Source organism: Lithobates pipiens, unplaced genomic scaffold (genome assembly GCF_037356315.1).
Source record: "Lithobates pipiens isolate NorthernLeopardFrog02 unplaced genomic scaffold, aLitPip1_a1.2 Scaffold_6, whole genome shotgun sequence".
Taxonomy (NCBI): domain Eukaryota; kingdom Metazoa; phylum Chordata; class Amphibia; order Anura; family Ranidae; genus Lithobates; species Lithobates pipiens.
The window spans coordinates 29271-47259 of record NW_027507881.1 but is presented as its reverse complement, the minus strand read 5'-3'; the positions used below and the strand labels follow the sequence as shown (position 1 = coordinate 47259).

The 17989-nt window shown below is 43.1% G+C and overlaps 1 protein-coding gene across 1 annotated transcript in view; it reads right to left on the bottom strand.

Annotated features, from left to right (window-relative positions):
* LOC143958237 (vomeronasal type-2 receptor 116-like) overlaps window positions 1–17989 on the bottom strand; it is a gene marked incomplete at its 5' end in the record, with an annotated part of 86218 nt that overhangs the window by 57134 nt on the left and 11095 nt on the right. Inside the window, one exon of the mRNA XM_077467754.1 lies at window positions 7350–7371. Coding sequence (XP_077323880.1) covers window positions 7350–7371 — 22 coding nt within the window. The remainder of the gene's footprint in view (window positions 1–7349; window positions 7372–17989) is intronic.

The following is a 17989-nucleotide window of genomic DNA, read 5'->3' as shown; positions in this document are numbered from 1 at the left end:
GGTTCGCGGCAAATTTTGCGTGTTCGCGATTCGCCCGATCGGCGGACTATTGCCGCTATTCGCCCAGCGGACATATGTGTTTACAGTGTGAAAGAACTTTGACCCATGATGACACATCCATCATGGGGTACAGGACAGCCAATTGAGACATTTCAGCACATGGACAATTGGACATTCCCCCTAACTTATAAATAGATCTGATCTGATGGTGGCCATTTTACATTCTGTCTTATGTCATTGTAGGGACAGGACGCTGTGTGCAGCAGGGAGTGACACAAATCACTAGCTATTAGGTCCACAAAAGTCCTTTTAAGGACTGGTATAGGTGTAGTACAGTATATAGGGTTCAGTGCACTGCTGTGCTGGTGGTTGCAGCTGTCTTTTGTCAGTGTAGAGACAGGTAACTGTGTGGAGCAGGGACAATCAGTTTAATCACTAGCTAGCTATTACTACTAGGTCCACAAAGGTCTTTTTAAGGACTGGTATAGGTGTACAGTATATAGGCTGCTGGTGCACTGCTGCTGACTGCTACCCAATTCTGCAGCTGTCTTTTATCAGTGTAGGGACTGAGGGACAGTCTGCAAATCACTAGCTACTAGGTCCACAAAGGTCCTTTTAAGGACTGGTATAGGTGTACTATTTGGTGTGCAGTATATAGTGGTGTAATACACGTATAAAATACTTGCACATATAGAAAGCATAGTATAGTGCATTTCCACTGTGCAGCATTGTGACTGCTGAGCGGTTCTGCAGCGATACTACAAAGAGTGACAAACGCAATAAAAAAAAGTATTATAACTGGTGTGATAGACCAGTGGCCCCCAAAAACGACAGATTGAAGCGGGGTGTTATATACCTTCTTCCACATACATACTGCACTTCTCTAGAGGCTTTTGTCACAGGGTCATTTAAAAAATGACAGGCAGAGGAAGAGGCAGGCCCTTCCGCAGGGGTGGTAGGGGTCGGGCAGGAGCAACAGGCTTGAGCCAAAGTGGCAAATTGCAGAGATGCGTGCGATTACGTCAAAGGATGCACCAGACTTGGTTGAGTGGCTCACTCAGCCTTACTCTCCTGCACCCTCCTCATCCTCTTGATCTGCACCCTCTTCTTCACTCTCTGCTATATGCACCCCCACAGACACTAGCACCAACACCACCACCAACATATACCTTCCGCTTGAGTCACAGGAATTATTTTCCAATCCATATCAAGACATTTCCAATGCACAGCCACTCTTGGCATTGGATCAGGAAGAGGAGGTAGCAACAACCGCCACTCAGCAGTCTGACGACAGTACTCAGATCAGCCCAAGGAGGAGGTTGGTCCCCGCTGTTGCTGCCTACTCTGAGATCTCTAATTATAGCGGTGGGGAAGGTGAGGATGTGGACACTCTGAGGAGTGATGAACCACTGGACTACTGGGTGGGCAGGCTTGACCTCTGGCCAGAGCTTGCCCAATTTGCAATGGAACTGTTGGCTTGCCCCTCATCCAGTGTCCTGTCTGAAAGGACGTTCAGCGCAGCAAGGGGGATCGTGACCGATAAGCGCACTTACCTAGCTCACGACAGTGTTGACTACCTCACATTTATAAAAATGAATGAGGCATGGATCTCAGAGGAATTCAACACATGTGACCAGTAGACCATGTATATCTCTTTAAACGATTTATTTAATCGAGTACACAGACCTTTTTTTCTACATTTGGCTCACTTCCTTGTACAAAAAAAGCACACCGTACTATATGCCCGTACCCTCCTGTTTGAAGAGGTTGAGCGGTGTCATATTTTTGGGGCCCAGCAGCGAGTTGCTGGTGTCAGTGCTCTATATCTCGGTGCTGGTGTCAGTGCTCTATATCACGGTGCTGGTGTCAGTGCTCTCTTTCTCAATGCTGGTGTCAGTGCACTCTATCACAGTGCTGGTGTCAGTACTCTCTCTCTCTATCACGGTGCTGGTGTCAGTGCTCTCTATCACGGTGCTGGTGTCAGTGCTCTCTATCACGGTGCTGGTGTCAGTGCTCTATATCACGGTGCTGGTAATCATCTCCTGCACCCTCTTCATAGCCTACCCTGACCTTTCCTCTCCTCCATTGCCGTCATGCGCTCCTGAGTCCTGAATTGTCAATATTTCACAGATAAAAAAAGAATGCTTGTAGTTGTCGATCCCAGATTCACTTCATACATGTGTTATGTCAGTGGCCATGTGGTGGGACTATGTGTGCATAGCTAGTAAGTATTTTGTGGCTGAAAATATGACCTGTAGGTTTTTAAGATTCGCCTGCCATTGAAGTCAATGGGGCCCGCCGCAAACTTTGCGGTTCGCAAACTTTTGGCCGCGTTCGCGGTTCACGTTTATGAAACGTCCCATCGGAAGTTAATCCATCTCTAGTAGAGACTTCCCCCAAAAGACTTGCAGCTGTAATTGCAGTAAAAGGAAGTTCTACAAAGTATTGACTGAATACAAATGCGTGCCACACTTTTGCACATATTTATTTGTAAAAATGTTGAAAACCATTTATCATTTTCCTTCCAGCGATGTAAATCCATCTCATGCCGCCCGAAAAAAAAAAAAAAAAGCCAAAACAGTTCCGCCTCTATGGGAGGCTCTGCTGAGTGCTGCTTCTCCCGCCGGTGACAGCTGTTATATTGCTGAGGGCGGGGCCACCCGGTGACATCAGAGGGGGCAGGGTGCCCTGTTTACATTACCAGGTGGCCCCGCCCTCATTTATATAACAGCTGTCAAAGCAAGAGAAGCGTCAGTCAGCAGGAGCTGTTGCGTTTTTGTTTTTTTTGCTTGTCGCGGTGGAATAGAAGATGAATGGACATCCCTGGACATTTTTATTTTTTTATTTTTTAATAAAGGACTTGTCCCAAAGTGTCTGTCTTTAAAAAAAAAATATGCTAATACTTCCCAATCTGCTGGGGCTGGGTACTTTCCTCACCTGTCTGATTTAATGCAGCCTGCTGGCATAGCAATGGGTTCACACTACTTGGATATAATGCAGAATGCACAACTTATTGGTGCACTACTAGGCACAATCTCTGGGTGCCCTTCAAGGTGCAAAGTCTCTTGGTGCTTTTCATGGTGCTCATTCTGTTGGTGCTTTACAAGGTGCACAGCTTATTGATGCATTACAGGGTGCACAAGTTGTTGGTACGCCTCATGGTGTTCAGCATATTGGTGCATTACAAGGCGCACAAGTTGTTGGTACACCACAAGGTGGGCAGCATATTGGTGCAACTATGTTTCAAAAAAAGGTAAAACGGGGTGGGACTTATTTGTGCCTCAGGGAAGTATAAAAAAAAATAGAATACAAATATTATTGTAAATATATAAACGTTATTAATCTGCCATAAGGCAGTACCTTCTAAGAATAAAAAGGTTAAGATAAGTTACATTCTTTGTGAAATTAGAGTGTGCAAATCCCATACAATTAGAAAAGATGTGGCCTACGCATTTTGCGGACAGTTTCCGCTTCGTCAGGGTCTTGCTAATAGCACAATGGGATCTCACATGAATTCTATGAGTAAAATATTGATAAAAAATACATGAGTGACATGATTTCCATAAATAAAAATACAATTAAGTAGAAAAAAGATATAGTAATACATTTGTTTTACATAGGTATATATAAATGTCATATCACGTAAAACACTTGTTAATACAATCTATATATTATATTGTGGAACGTCAATAATATCTACATACAGTACATTACATAGTTATTTATGAACAGCGGTATTTACGCATGCATGAAGTGTGCAAGTCAAAATACTCAAATTAATACAAATTTAAGAGAGTGTGCTTTGAAAATGTCTACAAATGAGAGTTTGATTTTCTATGTGTATCGATATGTACAGTTGTATTCCAAATACATGCATTTCAACTCTCCCAGAGACTGTAAACGGAAGACGCCGCCTCAGAGGGACTTAGGTTGGGCCTTTGTGCCCGTGGAGAGGCTCCACCTCACCACAACAGAGGAAAAATGACGGAGGGGGAACCCCTATAGGCAGATGAAGGAGTCTAATGAACCTTATAAACTAAATGTAGAGAAGGAGAAAGGAAGGGAAGTGATGAAAATGGTAAAGGAGGGAAGAAACAGAGGAAGGGAAAGAGGAGGGAAGTGGAGATGGGGGGCGGGGGGAGAAGAGGAAATGGAAGGGAAAAGGAAAGAGAAGGGGAAGGAGTGAAGGGAAAGAGAGAAGGTAGGAGAAGGGAAAGGGGGGATTCTGCAGAAGGTGAAAAGAAGAAAGGAGAGGATTAAAAAAGAGGGGAAGGGAGATAAAGGGGGGAGGGGGAAGGGAGGGGGAGGGGAAGGAAGAAGGTAGGAGTGGAATGAGAGAAGGGGAGGAAAAAACGGGGAGGAGGGGGATGGAGGGGAAGGGAAAGGGGGAAGAAAAAGGAGGGGGAGGTGAAGGAGGGTGGGGGAAAAAAAGGGAGGAAAGGAGGAAGTAAAAAGAAGTGTGAAATGGTAAGAGTGATGTATCAATGGGGTTGGAAATGTACATAGTTACTTACCCAAAGTACTGTATATAGTGTGGTTTGTTATTGCTTCTATAGAGAACTCAAGAATGCACTCAATGCCAGTCGGTCAGGTAGGATGGAATTAGAAAAGATGGAATATATGTATGAAAAAAAGTCCATGGGCTAAGCCTCAAGGAAAGGATCTAGTTTTTTCCTAAGCGCTAGGGATGAGCCGACCCCCCCCCCCCCCCCTCCGTTCGGTTCGCACCAGAACATGCGAACAGGCAAAACATTTGTTCAAACACGTGAGCACCGTTAAAGTCTATGGGACGCGAACATGAATAATCAAAAGTGCTAATTTTAAAGGCTTATATGCATGGTATTGTCATAAAAAGTGTGTGGGGACCCGGACCCTGCCCCAGGGGACATGTATCAATGCAAAAAAAAGTTTTAAAAATTGCAGATTTTTTCGGGAGCAGTGATTTTAATAATGCTTAAAGTGAAACATTAAAAGTGTAATATTCCTTTAAATGTCATACCTGAGGGGGGGGGGGTGTCTATAGTATGCCTGTAAAGTGGTGCATGTTTCCCGTGTTTAGAGCAGTCTGAAAGCAAAATGACATTTCTAAAGGAAAAAAAGTAATTTAAAACTACTCGCGGCTACAATGAATTGTCGGTCCGCAATACACATAAAAGTTCATTGATAAAAACGGCATGGGGATTTCCCCACGGGAGCTCCGAACCAAAAAAAAAAAAAAAGTCAGTCCACCCCTCATTACGCTAGTGAATTAAGGATGTAGGTTTGTGGCTGAACCTAATGCTTCCTCAGAAGCCATTATTTCAGAATAAGCCTTCTGCTCTTAATGAAGAGCAATGTAAATTCTTTTCCAACTGTAGATATAGACGTAAATGTTCATACTGCACAGTGTCCAACTCTGCTCGTCAATGTTTTCGCAAAGCATCTGCCAATCAGCAGCAATCAAGTGATTCCAATCAGCAGCAATCAAGTGATGTTAAAAGGCCAGACGCCAGTGAGATTGTCAGAAATGTTTACTAATTTTAGAGTCTCACCTTCTGTGTAGTCCCTATGAAGGAGCCTGGCTCTTTTCGACTAATTCATTACCTTTCTTACCCCCAGGCAAATCTCTGAATGATGAAGTCTCTGATTTTGAAGCTTCAGTTTCCAACGCCTCTTTTGACGAGGCACTAATTCTACTCAGACAATATGGTCAATATTCATTACTAGCCAAAATAGATGTCAAATCAGCTTTTTGCCTACTACCATTTCATCCTCAAGGTTTTAGTTCTTTGGGTTTCCATTTCAAATTTCAGTTTTATTATGATATGTGTATGTCAATGGGTTTTTCTTTATCTTGCTTTTACTTTGAAGCCTTTTCATCTTTTCTTCAATAGGTTTTATCTGTATTATATCCTTATGGTGGTTCTATTCATTATTTAGATAATTTTTAATCTGTGGGTCCAGCTAATTCATCTATTTCTTTAAAAACACTATCCTGTTTCTTTGATATCTGTAAATCATTCAGGATTCCTTGAGCTCAGGAGAAAACTATTTTTCCTGACACTATCATCTTTATTGCTGAAGCGTTCGGTCTGGGTGAGCACCTGATGAGGCCATTCCCCCAAAGGACCCTCACCCCGGAGAGGAACGTTTTTAACTACTGCCTTTCCAGAGCGAGAAGAGTCATTGAGAATACCTTCAGGATAATGGCCAGCCGGTTTTGCCAGTTTCTGACAGCAATCTATATGGCGGAGTACAAAATCAACCACATCATCTTATCCTGCTGCATATTGTACAATTTTTAAGGAAAAATGCCCAAAATTATATTGCCTCAGTTGGGCCTGAGGCAGGACTTCCTGAGAATCCCCTGATGGGCCTGGATACTGGCCATCCTGGATTGGCACCCCATATCATCCGTAAATTTCACAGGTAAGGGGGGCCATTGCTATGCCACACAATGTGTGAATATTTTTTTAAATAAAAAATAAATGAATCTGATAAAATCTTGAAATTTCTTTATTGCTTGTGTTTGTTTTTGACTATCTCCTAGGTTTTCCTAGTACACTTGTAGTGCCAAGTAGATTTTCCTTTAGTAAATAAGCCCCCTTGTCACTGTAAACACAAAATAACTGGTATTAAGCATTGAAAGAAGAAGCCACAGATTGTTGATTAGCAAAGTTTTTACTCTGTGCACATTCACATGTGCATTATAAAATTTTGAGTTACATTTTTTTTTTACAATTTTTTTTTTTTTTTTTTGGTATAAACATGCCTGTTTAGAAACATAACATACCAAACTCTGGAACTTACAAAGTTCAACGTAGAAAAACTGAAGGCAATATCACACATTATAGTGTCGGCAATATCAAGATATTTTCTTCATCAGATGGGGTGATGTCGCCCCTGTAAAAGCCGAATTTTGAAGATGCACACAATTTGGGAGTCAAAATGGGTCTTTCCCTCCTGATCCCATGACTAATGTCAACATGTGCTATCTCCCATCATGGGGGGGGGGGGATCAATGGATGTGTTTTGGGGGTGCAACCAATTCCTCTCACTAGAGTTACTAGGAAGTGGTTGCTCCCACAAAACGCGTACATATATATCCCCTGATGGCAGATAGCACATGTTGACACACCGTGTGTATCTTCAAAATTTGGCTTTTAAAATGTCAAAAAAAAGTTTTAGGAAAGTCCACAAAAAGTGAAAATGGTGGCATTTGGAAGAAATTCAGATTCACATCAATCATGTTCTTCATTTGTTGTTCCATAACATTGAGTTTCTTCCTTATGCTGTCAATTTCCCCATTCCACACCATGAGGTCATTGATTAGCCTTTGTGCACTTGCACTTGTGGAATGTTCAGCTTACTCTTCAACAACCAGCACATCACCTAAAAATTTGAGTAAAAACATGTATTTAGAAATATGCAGGTATACATATAGTAGTACCTGAAGCTGGAGTGTCAGGCACTCACCTGTTATAGTGACAATCTCACCCACTTCCTCCACCTCTCCTTCATCCAGATCCTCGGGGTGTGTTTTTTTCAGAGGTCCCCTTCTTTCTCATGTGGGGGGGTTCCTGGTGTCCTCTGAGTGGTGTCCTCCGAGTCTTTTCTTCCCTATGAGAATGAAACAAAAGGTATACTTAGCACACAGATATGAGTCCAGAAATAGGAATATGAAACATTGCTGGGAAATGGGGTACAATTGTCTGTTTTGGACAGAGTTCCAAGCTGAAGACCTGATTTTTTACCTTACCCAAGCTGGAATACTTAACTTTTTCTGTCAATTTTCACAAATGGAGATGCCCCAAGTATCCACTGGAGCACCTGTGTAGGACACCTTAAAAAGTTTTGTTCTGGTGTCCCGCACTCTTGCTCCTGAGTCCTGAGTGTCCTCTCCTTACATTACACTGAATCAAGCTTGCATTTCATTCTAGTTACAAACACATCTAGACATCAATGTTCCAAACTTATTTTTAGACAAATAGACAAGACCAAATGTATTGTATCTGCCCAAAACATCGTATTTAATAAACAATGTTTCATAGTTACATAGTTAGTAAGATTGAATAAAGACACCAGTCCATCCAGTTCAACCTGAGTGAGTGTCTACAATTGTCCCTATCCCTGTACATTGCACACTCACATCGGTCCCTACCCTCAAGGAGCCCACAATCCAAGGTCCCCATTCGTATACTAAGGCCAATTTTGGACAGAAGCCAATTATTATTATTATTATTATTATTATTCAGGATTTATATAGCGCCAGCAATTTACGCAGCGCTTTACAATATAAAAGGGAGACAATACAGTTACAACACAATTAAATACAAAAGGATTAAGAGGACCCTGCTCAGAAGAGCTTACAATCTAAAAGGGTGGGGCAGGTGGTACAGAAGGTTATAACTGTTGGGAATGAGTTTATGGAAGTGGTAGGAGATTAGTTTGAGACGTGATAGGCTTCCCTGAATAGATGAGTTTTCAGGGATTGTCTGAAGGTAGCAAGAGTAGGGGATAGCCGGACCGGTGGAGGTAGCGAGTTCCAGAGGATTGGAGAGGCTCTGGAGAAATCCTGGAGACGAGTGTGGGAGGAGGAGACGAGAGAGCTTGAGAGTAGGAGGTCTTGAGAAGAACGGAGAGGACGGTTTGGGTGATATTTGGAGACAAGATTGGTGATGTAGCTCGGGGCAGAGTTGTGAATGGCTTTGTATGTGGTGGTATTTTGAATTTAATTCGCTGGGTGTTTGGGAGCCAGTGTAGGGATTGGAGGAGAGGGGTGGCAGACACTGAGCGGTTGGTAAGGTGGATAAGTCTGGCAGCAGCATTCATGATAGACTGAAGAGGAGATAGCCTATGGAGAGGCAGGCCAATGAGAAGGGAGTTGCAATAGTCAAGGCGAGATATAACAAGGGAGTGAATGAGGATCTTGGTAGTTTTAATTGTTAAAAAGGGACGAATTTTAGAGATGTTACGGAGGTGAAATCTACAAAATTTTGACAACGATTGGACTTGGGGCTGAAATGACAAGTCAGAGTCTAGGATTACACCTAGTACCCTGGTGTGAGGGGAGGGCCTGATGGTTGCATTGTTGATTTTGATGGAAAAGTCATGGAGGGGGGCATGTGCAGGGGGGATTATTAATAGCTCAGTTTTAGAGAGGTTTACTTTAAGGAAATGGTGTGACATCCATGCTGATATGTCAGTTAGCAGGTTAGTAATGCGAGAGGAGACTGAAGGAGTGAGGTGAGGAGTAGACAGATAGATTTGGGTGTCATCGGCGTATAAGTGGTATTGGAAGCCGTGGGCGGTTATCAGGTGACCAAGGGAGGAGGTATAGATAGAGAAGAGAAGGGGTCCAAGAACAGAGCCTTGGGGGACCCCCACAGAAAGGGGCAATGGAGAGGAGGATACAGAGTTGTAGGTGACACTGAAGGAGCGCTGTGATAGATAGGCAGAGAACCAGGAAAGCGCAGAATCTCGTAGGCCAAGGGAATGTAGTTCATTGAGGAGGAGTGGGTGGTCAACAGTATCAAAGGCAGCAGAGAGGTCAAGTAGTAGGAGTATGGAGTACTGGCTGTTGGTTTTAGCAGTTAGTAGATCGTTAGTGAGTTTTAGTAAGGCAGTTTCAGTGGAGTGCTGAGAGCGAAAGCCAGACTGTAATGGGTCAAGAAGGTTATTTTCACTGAGGTAGGAGCTAAGACGGTTGTAGACTAAGCGTTCTAGAAGCTTAGAGGTGAATGGGAGCAATGAGATCGGTCTTAAGTTGTTCAGGTTGGTGGGGTCCAGAGAGGGTTTTTTAAGTATGGGGGTGATCTGTGCATGTTTTAGAGGGGAGGGGAAGGTGCCACTTGAGAGGGAGAGATTGTAGATGTGAGTGAGGGAGCATAGGATAGAATTAGAGGGTGACCTTAATAGTTGTGAGGGAACAGGGTCCAAGGGACAATTGGTTAGGTGAGCATCTGAGAAAAGTTTTGCAACCTCTTCAGTAGTAGCCAATTCAAAAGAGGAGAGTGTTGAATGTGCTATTAGGCCAGGTATGTTGGGTGGGGAAGATGTACGCACAGCGGAGGTGTCCTCGCGAATTGCATCAATCTTGTCTTTGAAGTGATTGGCAATCTCTTGGGCAGTGAGTGAGCTGGTGGGTAGAGGGGGTGGGGGACGAAGCAGAGAGTTAAAAGTTGAGAAGAGCCGACGAGGATTGGATGACAAAGTATTAATAAGAGATACAAAGTAGGCTTGTTTGGCAGCATGGAGGCAGGAATTGTATTTTAGAAGGGCAGATTTATATATGGCGAAGTCTTGGAGGCATTTGGTTTTACGCCACAGCCGTTCAAGAGCACGGTAACGTCTCTTGAGATTTCTAGTGTTGTCAGTTTGCCAGGGTTGTAGTGGTCGGGGCCTGATTCTGCGTGTGGTTAGAGGAGCAAGTGCATCTAGTGATGAAGAGAGTGAACTGTTGTAGACAGAGATGGCAAGGTCAGGACAGGACAGGGGAGAGATTATATCATATAGGTGGTCAGTAGCAGAATAGAGAAGAGAAGGCTTAAGGTGGCGAAGGTTTCTACAAGTGATAGTTTGCTGTTTGGAAGGATGGGTGGTTGGAGACAAAGATACAGTGAAACTAATGAGGTTGTGATCAGAGAGAAGAAATGGGGTGTTTGTGAGATTGCTGGGGTTGCAGAGATGAGAGAATACAAGGTCAAGTGTATTACCATTAGAGTGAGTGGAAGTATGTGTCCATTGGGTTAGGTCAAAAGATGAGGTTAAGTCAAGAAGTTTAGCTGTAGTTGGGTTGTTAACGTTGATAGGAATGTTAAAGTCACCAAGAATGATGGTGGGTATTTCAGAGGAGAGAAAGAAGGGTAGCCAGGCAGCAAAGTCATCAAGAAAGCGTGACACCGGTCCAGGAGGCCGATAAATTGCTGCAATTCTCAGAGAAATAGGAGAAAACAGGCGAATACAGTGCATCTCGAAAGAAGAGAGGGAAAGAGAGGGCGGGATGGGAAGGACTTGGAAGGTGTATTGTGGGGATAGGAGCAATCCAACTCCACCTCCTTTCTGTCCATTGGGTCTGGGGGAGTGAGTCCAATGGAGACCACCATGGGAGAGGGCAGCAGGAGAAGCTGAGTCCAAATTTTGAAGCCAGGTTTCAGTTATGGCGAGTATGTTGAAGCCATGAGAGATGAAGAGGTCATGTACAGATGTTAGCTTGTTACAGATGGAGCGGGCATTCCAAATTAACCTACACAATTAACCTATCTGCATGTCTTTGGAGTGTGGGAGGAAACCGGAGTACCCGGAGGAAACCCACGCAGGCACAGGGAGAACATGCAAACTCCAGGCAGGTAATATCGTGGTTGGGATTCAAACCAGTGACCCTTTTTACTGCTAGGTAAGAGTGCTAACCACTACACCACTGTGCCGCCCTACGACCGATTAATGTGCCCATGAACATGAAAGTCGACATTTTAAACTGTACAACAGTAACGAAAAATAACATGGTGCAGCATGCAAGTAATAATAATGATCAGAACACATGACAACTACTTACTTTTTAGAACCACTTTCTTGATCCTTCTATGCTGACCCTGCTCCCTCAGTTTCAGGTCTGATCAGCATTTCCTTATTTGCTCCTTTGATCGTCGTACCCCAAAATTTCTAACATTCAGGTTGGTGTATGGTCCATTCTTGTCATCATAGTCATTCCTCCTCAAGATGTCTACCATCTCAAGAAAGGCCATTATTTGAAGCCTTAAATCTTTGCCTCCGGGTATCGGGACATTTCCGCCTCCGGGCTTTCCTCCTCCTCGTTCTGACACCACACACCTGCTATGTCTCCGCCATGCCACTCCTACTGCGCACCAAAGAGAAGGGATGGGGAATATTCTAGAAAGAACATCAGGGGCAGGGGGATGCGGGTGGAGTTTCATGCATGCACAGTATATATAGAGTTAACGCGAGTGTGTTGTACGTACGCTCTGTGTGAGGAGGAAGGAGGGCGAACGTTCTAATGAAGGTAACATTTTAATTTGGGACATCATTGGACTATACTGATTCAAGATTGAGGCCTATATTAGGATAAGATTATGAGAGTTTAGGCTGAAGTTTTGGTCTTGTGTATTGTCTTAGCCCTTGTACACACGGCCGGACATTCCAGCGGAAAATGTCCGATCGGACGTGTTGTCGGATAATCCGATTGTGCGTGGGCTCCATCGGACTGTTTCCATCGGAATATCCGACGGACAAAGTTTTAGAGCTGGGCTATAAAACTTTCCGACAACATAATCCGATTGGGCTTTGTCCGATTGTGTGTAGAGAATTACGATCGGACAAAGTGCCACGCATGCTCAGATCAAATTCCTAGACCAAATCTATTGGCTACTAGCCTGAATGTAGTCCCGTCGTAATGAAATAACGTCATCATGTTGTGGGAGGTGAAACACAGCTTATATTATAATTATTATTATTATTATTATTCAGGATTTATATAGCGCCAACAGTTTGCGCAGCGCTTTACAATATGAGGGCAAACAGTACACTTACAATACAAATCAATACAGGAGGGATCAGAGGGCCCTGCTCGTTAGAGCTTACAATCTAGAAGGGAGGGTCAAGTTGAAACAAAAAGGTAATAACTGTGGGGGATGAGCTGATGGAGAAAATGAAAATACAATTAGGTGTGGGTGGGGTAGGCTTCTCTGAAGAGAAGTGTTTTCAGGGATCGTCTAAAAGCTAATAAAGTAGGAGATAAGCGGACAGATTGGGGTAAGGCCTTCCATAGGATTGGGGAGGCTTTGGAAAAGTCCTGGAGGCGAGTATGGGAGGAGGTGATGAGGGAGCTAGAGAGCAGGAGGTCTTGAGAGGAACGAAGAGGACGAGAAGGTTGGTATTTAGAGACTAAGCTAGTGATGTAGCTGGGGGCAGAGTTGTGGATGGCTTTGTATGTAATTGTTAGTATTTTGAATTTAATTCTTTGGTTGAGCGGAAGCCAGTGGAGGGATTGACAGAGAGGAGTAGCAGACACCGAGCGATTGGTAAGGTGGATGAGTCTGGCAGCGGCATTCATAATGGATTGAAGAGGTGATAGACTATGTAGAGGTAAGCCAATGAGAAGGGAGTTGCAGTAGTCAAGGCGAGAGATGACAAGCGAGTGAATTAAGAGCTTTGTTGTCTCATTGGTTAGAAAGGGGCGTATTTTGGCGATGTTGCGGAGGTTGAGGCGGCAGGATTTGGACAGTGATTGGATGTGTTGCTTGAAGGAGAGTTCAGAGTCCAGGACTACACCTAGAACCTTGGCATGAGGGGATGGGCTTATGGTTGTGGCATCAATTTTGACAGTGAGATTAGGGGAAGGGGCATATGGGGGAGGAAAAATTATAAGTTCGGTTTTGGATAGATTGATTTTGAGGAAGTGGTGTGACATCCAGACTGATATATCTGATAGTAAATTAGTGATACGTGAGGAGACAGAGGGAGTGAGCTGAGGGGTAGAGAAATAGATTTGGGTGTCGTCAGCATAGGTGGTATTGGAAGCCGTGGGAGGCTATCAGTTGACCCAGGGAGGAGGTATAGATTGAAAATAGGAGTGGTCCAAGTACAGAACCTTGGGGGACCCCAACAGAGAAAGGAAGAGGGGAGGAGGAAGTAGAGTTGTAAGAAACGCTAAAGGTGCGGTTGGATAAGTAGGAAGAGAACCATCGTAGAGTACGGTCACGGAGACCAAAGGTGTGGAGTTTTTTGAGAAGGAGGGGGTGGTCAACCGTATCAAAGGCAGCAGAGAGGTCCAGGAGGAGGAGTACAGAATAATGTCGTTTGGTTTTGGCCGTTAGTAGATCGTTTGTTAGTTTTAGGAGAGCAGTTTCTGTGGAGTGTTGAGGACGAAATCCAGACTGAAGGGGATCAAGAAGGCTATTATCAGCAAGGTGGTCACTCAGTCGGTTGTAAACCAGACGTTCGAGTAGTTTGGATAAAAAGGGGAGCAAGGAGATGGGGCGTAGGTTGTTTGGATTGGATGGGTCCAGTGAGGGTTTTTTAAGTATGGGTTTGACAAGTGCATGTTTTAGAGAGTAGGGGAAGATGCCAGAAGAGAGGGAGAGATTGAAGATGTGAGTTAGAGAGTGTAGCATAGAGTCAGAGGGTGAACGCAGCATTTGTGAGGGAACAGGATCCAGAGGGCAGGTGGTAAGGTGGACATTACCAAGTAGTTTAGCAACTTCGTCTATAGTGGTGGGGTTGAAAGAGGGAAGTAATGATTGTGCCTGTGGGCATGATGTGTAAAGCGTGGAGGGTATCAGAACAGTAGAAATCTCCACCCGAATTGTATCAATCTTCTGTTTGAAGTGGTTAGCAATCTCCTGGGCAGTGAGTGAGTTGGCGGGTGGAGGCGGTGGAGGACGAAGTAGAGAGTTGAAAGTAGAGAAGAGTTGACGGGGACGGGATGATAGGTTGCTGATGAGAGTGATAAAATAGTTCTGCTTGGCAGAGAGGAGGCTAGAATTGTAATTTTGGAGGGCAGATTTATATTGGTTGAAATCTCTCTGAGACTTGGTCTTGCGCCACAGGCGCTCATGAGCACGACTAAGTTTTTTCAGACTTCTAGTGGCATCTGTTTGCCAAGGTTGAAGGGGTCGGGGCTTGATTCTGTGTGTAGAGAGGGGGGCCAGTGAGTCCAGAGAGGCCAGAAGTGAAGTGTTATATTATATTATATATTATAATAAACAAGCTAGGAGGTCAACGCTGGAGAAACTTCTGGAACTTGTGAAGACTCGGGTCCCTGATGCAAGCATGACATTTTGGAAAATAAAATTGGGATCTTGAGGAACATGTATAAGACGGAGCATAATAAGATCTAGACATCACTCCGATCAGGAGCATCAGCAGCGCAAGTGTATGTCCTCAGGCTGGGGTACTTCAACAAACTGTGGTTTCTGGATGACTAGACTGAAGCCAAGGAATCACATTCCACCCTTCCCTGTAGCCTTCCCTCAACCCCAGCAGAGGCTGATGAGGAACAACCTGGGCCTTTCATCCTAGAAGAAGAAGTGGATGTGCCCAGCTGGAGCCAAGGTAGATTATTTTTAGACATATTTATTGTCCTAATATTAATGATGTTAACTAGATGTTATAATTGATAAAAAATTAATGATTTAAGACAAAGAGATTTACATATCAATAGACAGTAGTGGCCAAAAATGTTTGTGACAAGAATGAAAAATGCTGGGGTCAGAATGATAGTCTTTTCTATTTATTAACATTCAATTTGCAAGTCATAAGCTGAAAATTGTGTGCGATTGATGAAGAAAAACTAAAACTATGTCCCTTTTTTATACACAGGATGAGCTCAGCCAGGAAGGGGGCAATGATGGAGGAGGCAGCACTGGGCCTCATTAGGAAAGCAAGTGATGTCCTCAGAAGCCCCCCCCCCCCCCCCATGCTGAAGAGGCCTATGGCTGCTATCTAGCCACAAGATTGCTGAAATTGGAGGAGGGCCAACGCCTCCTCTGTGAGGAAATTACCGTATTGGTGAGGCCCTTCAGAAGGGGTTGAGGGGGGAGCTTATGAGAACAGCCACATATATGAGCTCGCCCATCCTCGCTCACACTATGCCAGGAGTAAAAATTGTGGATCTGCGACTTACGGAAGCAAGATGGAGGTTCCGTTACTTCCGGTGGCACGAAATTGAAGAAAGGACGCACTGTACACATACTAGGTATGGCAGGGGTATAAATATAATGGGGGGCAGGGACTCAGCAGCTTCCTGATGACGCAAGTGAAATCGCAAAATGCGTAGAGGCTGCTGGGACTTTGCACAGCGTGGATGCCGGTAGTGAGGGACTGAGGCTTGGAGCACATGTAATACAGAGAAAATCCATAAGGAAACACATGTTGGTCTAAGTGAACCCTGCATACATGGCTGGATAAGCTTTGTGTCGGCTCATTGACACCACAATATGTGAGTGCAATCTGTTTTTATTTTATTTTTTAATAAATTAGTTGAGAAATACTATATCATGATGGTTCTACATGTTTTCTTTGAGCTTGAATATCCAGTGGTTTATTACGTGGAGAGTGATCGATTGTAAGGAGTGGTTATCCGTTCAATGAACCAAAGGCAAGCATTTACCCGTATCTGGTGAGTGGCCATTTAGCAAGGTGGTGGTGTCACAAAGGGTGGATTTTGCTGTTGATGCAGGAATCACATAGGAGCAAACAGGAGTTGTTGATTGCTCACAGGAAAAAAAAATCTTCATTTATTTTGGACTGTAATGAAGGAACTCTATTTAATTTTTTAATTTTATAATTTCACACAATTTTGTTATTATATATATATATATATATATATATATATATATATATATTTTTTTTTTTTTATATTCACTTTTTTATTCATGAATTGTCACCAATATTGGGTTTGTTAGCTTGTGAATTTTCACTTAGAGTATAAGGACACTAGAAGTAATCAATTGATTTTTCATATATTTTTTCTTTTTTTTGGCAAATATTTTTTGGTAAGTTATGATCTAGCACTGGTGGTATTATTATTATATTTTATATTTTATATTTTTGTGTATATATATATATATATATATATATATATATATATATATATATATATATATATATATATTGTGTTGGAACACAGTGGCAAGGAAGTATACCCACCATAATTATTGAAATAAACTTGGTAGTTAGCGCAGTCCATATTTTATTGTATAATCTTAACCCAAACTAAGGGTTTTTTTTTTTGACTGCAGCACACCTATACGCAAAATACATTTGTGCGCCGGTATTTTTCTTTCTTCTTTGTGCTCCAAATTATATGGACTCCTCAAGCTACCAATTTTAATTTTCCACAGACTTGATGTGTGCCCTGGGGGCCAAAAGGGTTTGCAAATTCCAAAAGTTTCTCCAGCGTTGCCTTCCTTCTTATTTTGTTATCAGCCAGAATAAAAATGGAGATTTTATTTTCTGAAAATACTTGCCTATATGTGTTTTTTTACAAAAAAGGACAGTTTGTGAGTAGGCAGGTACATTTCTAAAAGACAATGTCAAATTAACAAGGGACACCAACCTCCTTGAGGTTAATAAAAAATACAAGATAATAATGTTATTGTGGTAACTTGACACACAAAAAATAAAAATATATGGGAGATCACTAGAATTTTTTTTCTCAATAATCCCCCCAAAAAAAGGAGGAGATCTTGATGAAATAAAATAAATAAAATAAAAGACTATAAAAAAATTCTAAACATTATTATGGAAATTTGGCTTTTAAAAATTAAAAGATGGCTAATTATCCCCCACTCTTTCGCGACATCGATAGACTTTTGAAGCAATAGGATTAGCTTCTCCTCTCGCTTCTGGGCCGTATCAATGTCCTGAAGATGTCGGTAATACCTAGACTCCTTTTCCTTTTTGACACTCTCCCGATCCCCATCCCTATGTCCCAACCAAAGGCTGTTCAGAGGACTTTTCTTAATTTTATATGGCACTATCGAGCCCATAGGGTTGCAGGTCCGGTGATGTTGGCTCCGAGATGGCGTGGAGGTCTGGGAGCTCCAGATCTGATTAAATATTATTACGCTACACACCTCAAACCAATTATCACCTGGTCGCCCAGGAAAGCCCCTACTGTATGGGCAGAAATTGAGATGAGCATCACTAGACCTGAACACATTTGTGCCATGCTTTGGTCAGACCTTAAAACCTCCATGGGTCCACTTCACAGCATATGTCTAGCCCCGATGCTGTTCTCCTTGGATATCTGGAGGAAGTGCTTGAGGTTATTCTCTCTTGCCTCCCAATGCCCTCCTTTGATAAACATACTGTTTAACCCAGATATCCCGGACAGCCTGGCATACGATAGAATGCTTCCTTGGTCCCAGGCTGGTATATTTCAACTCCACAACATAGTAAACCACCTTACCAGCAAAATTCTATCGTTCTCAGAGTTACAGAAACAGCACCAGATTCCCAAAAAGCTCTTCCACTCCTATTTGCAAATCAG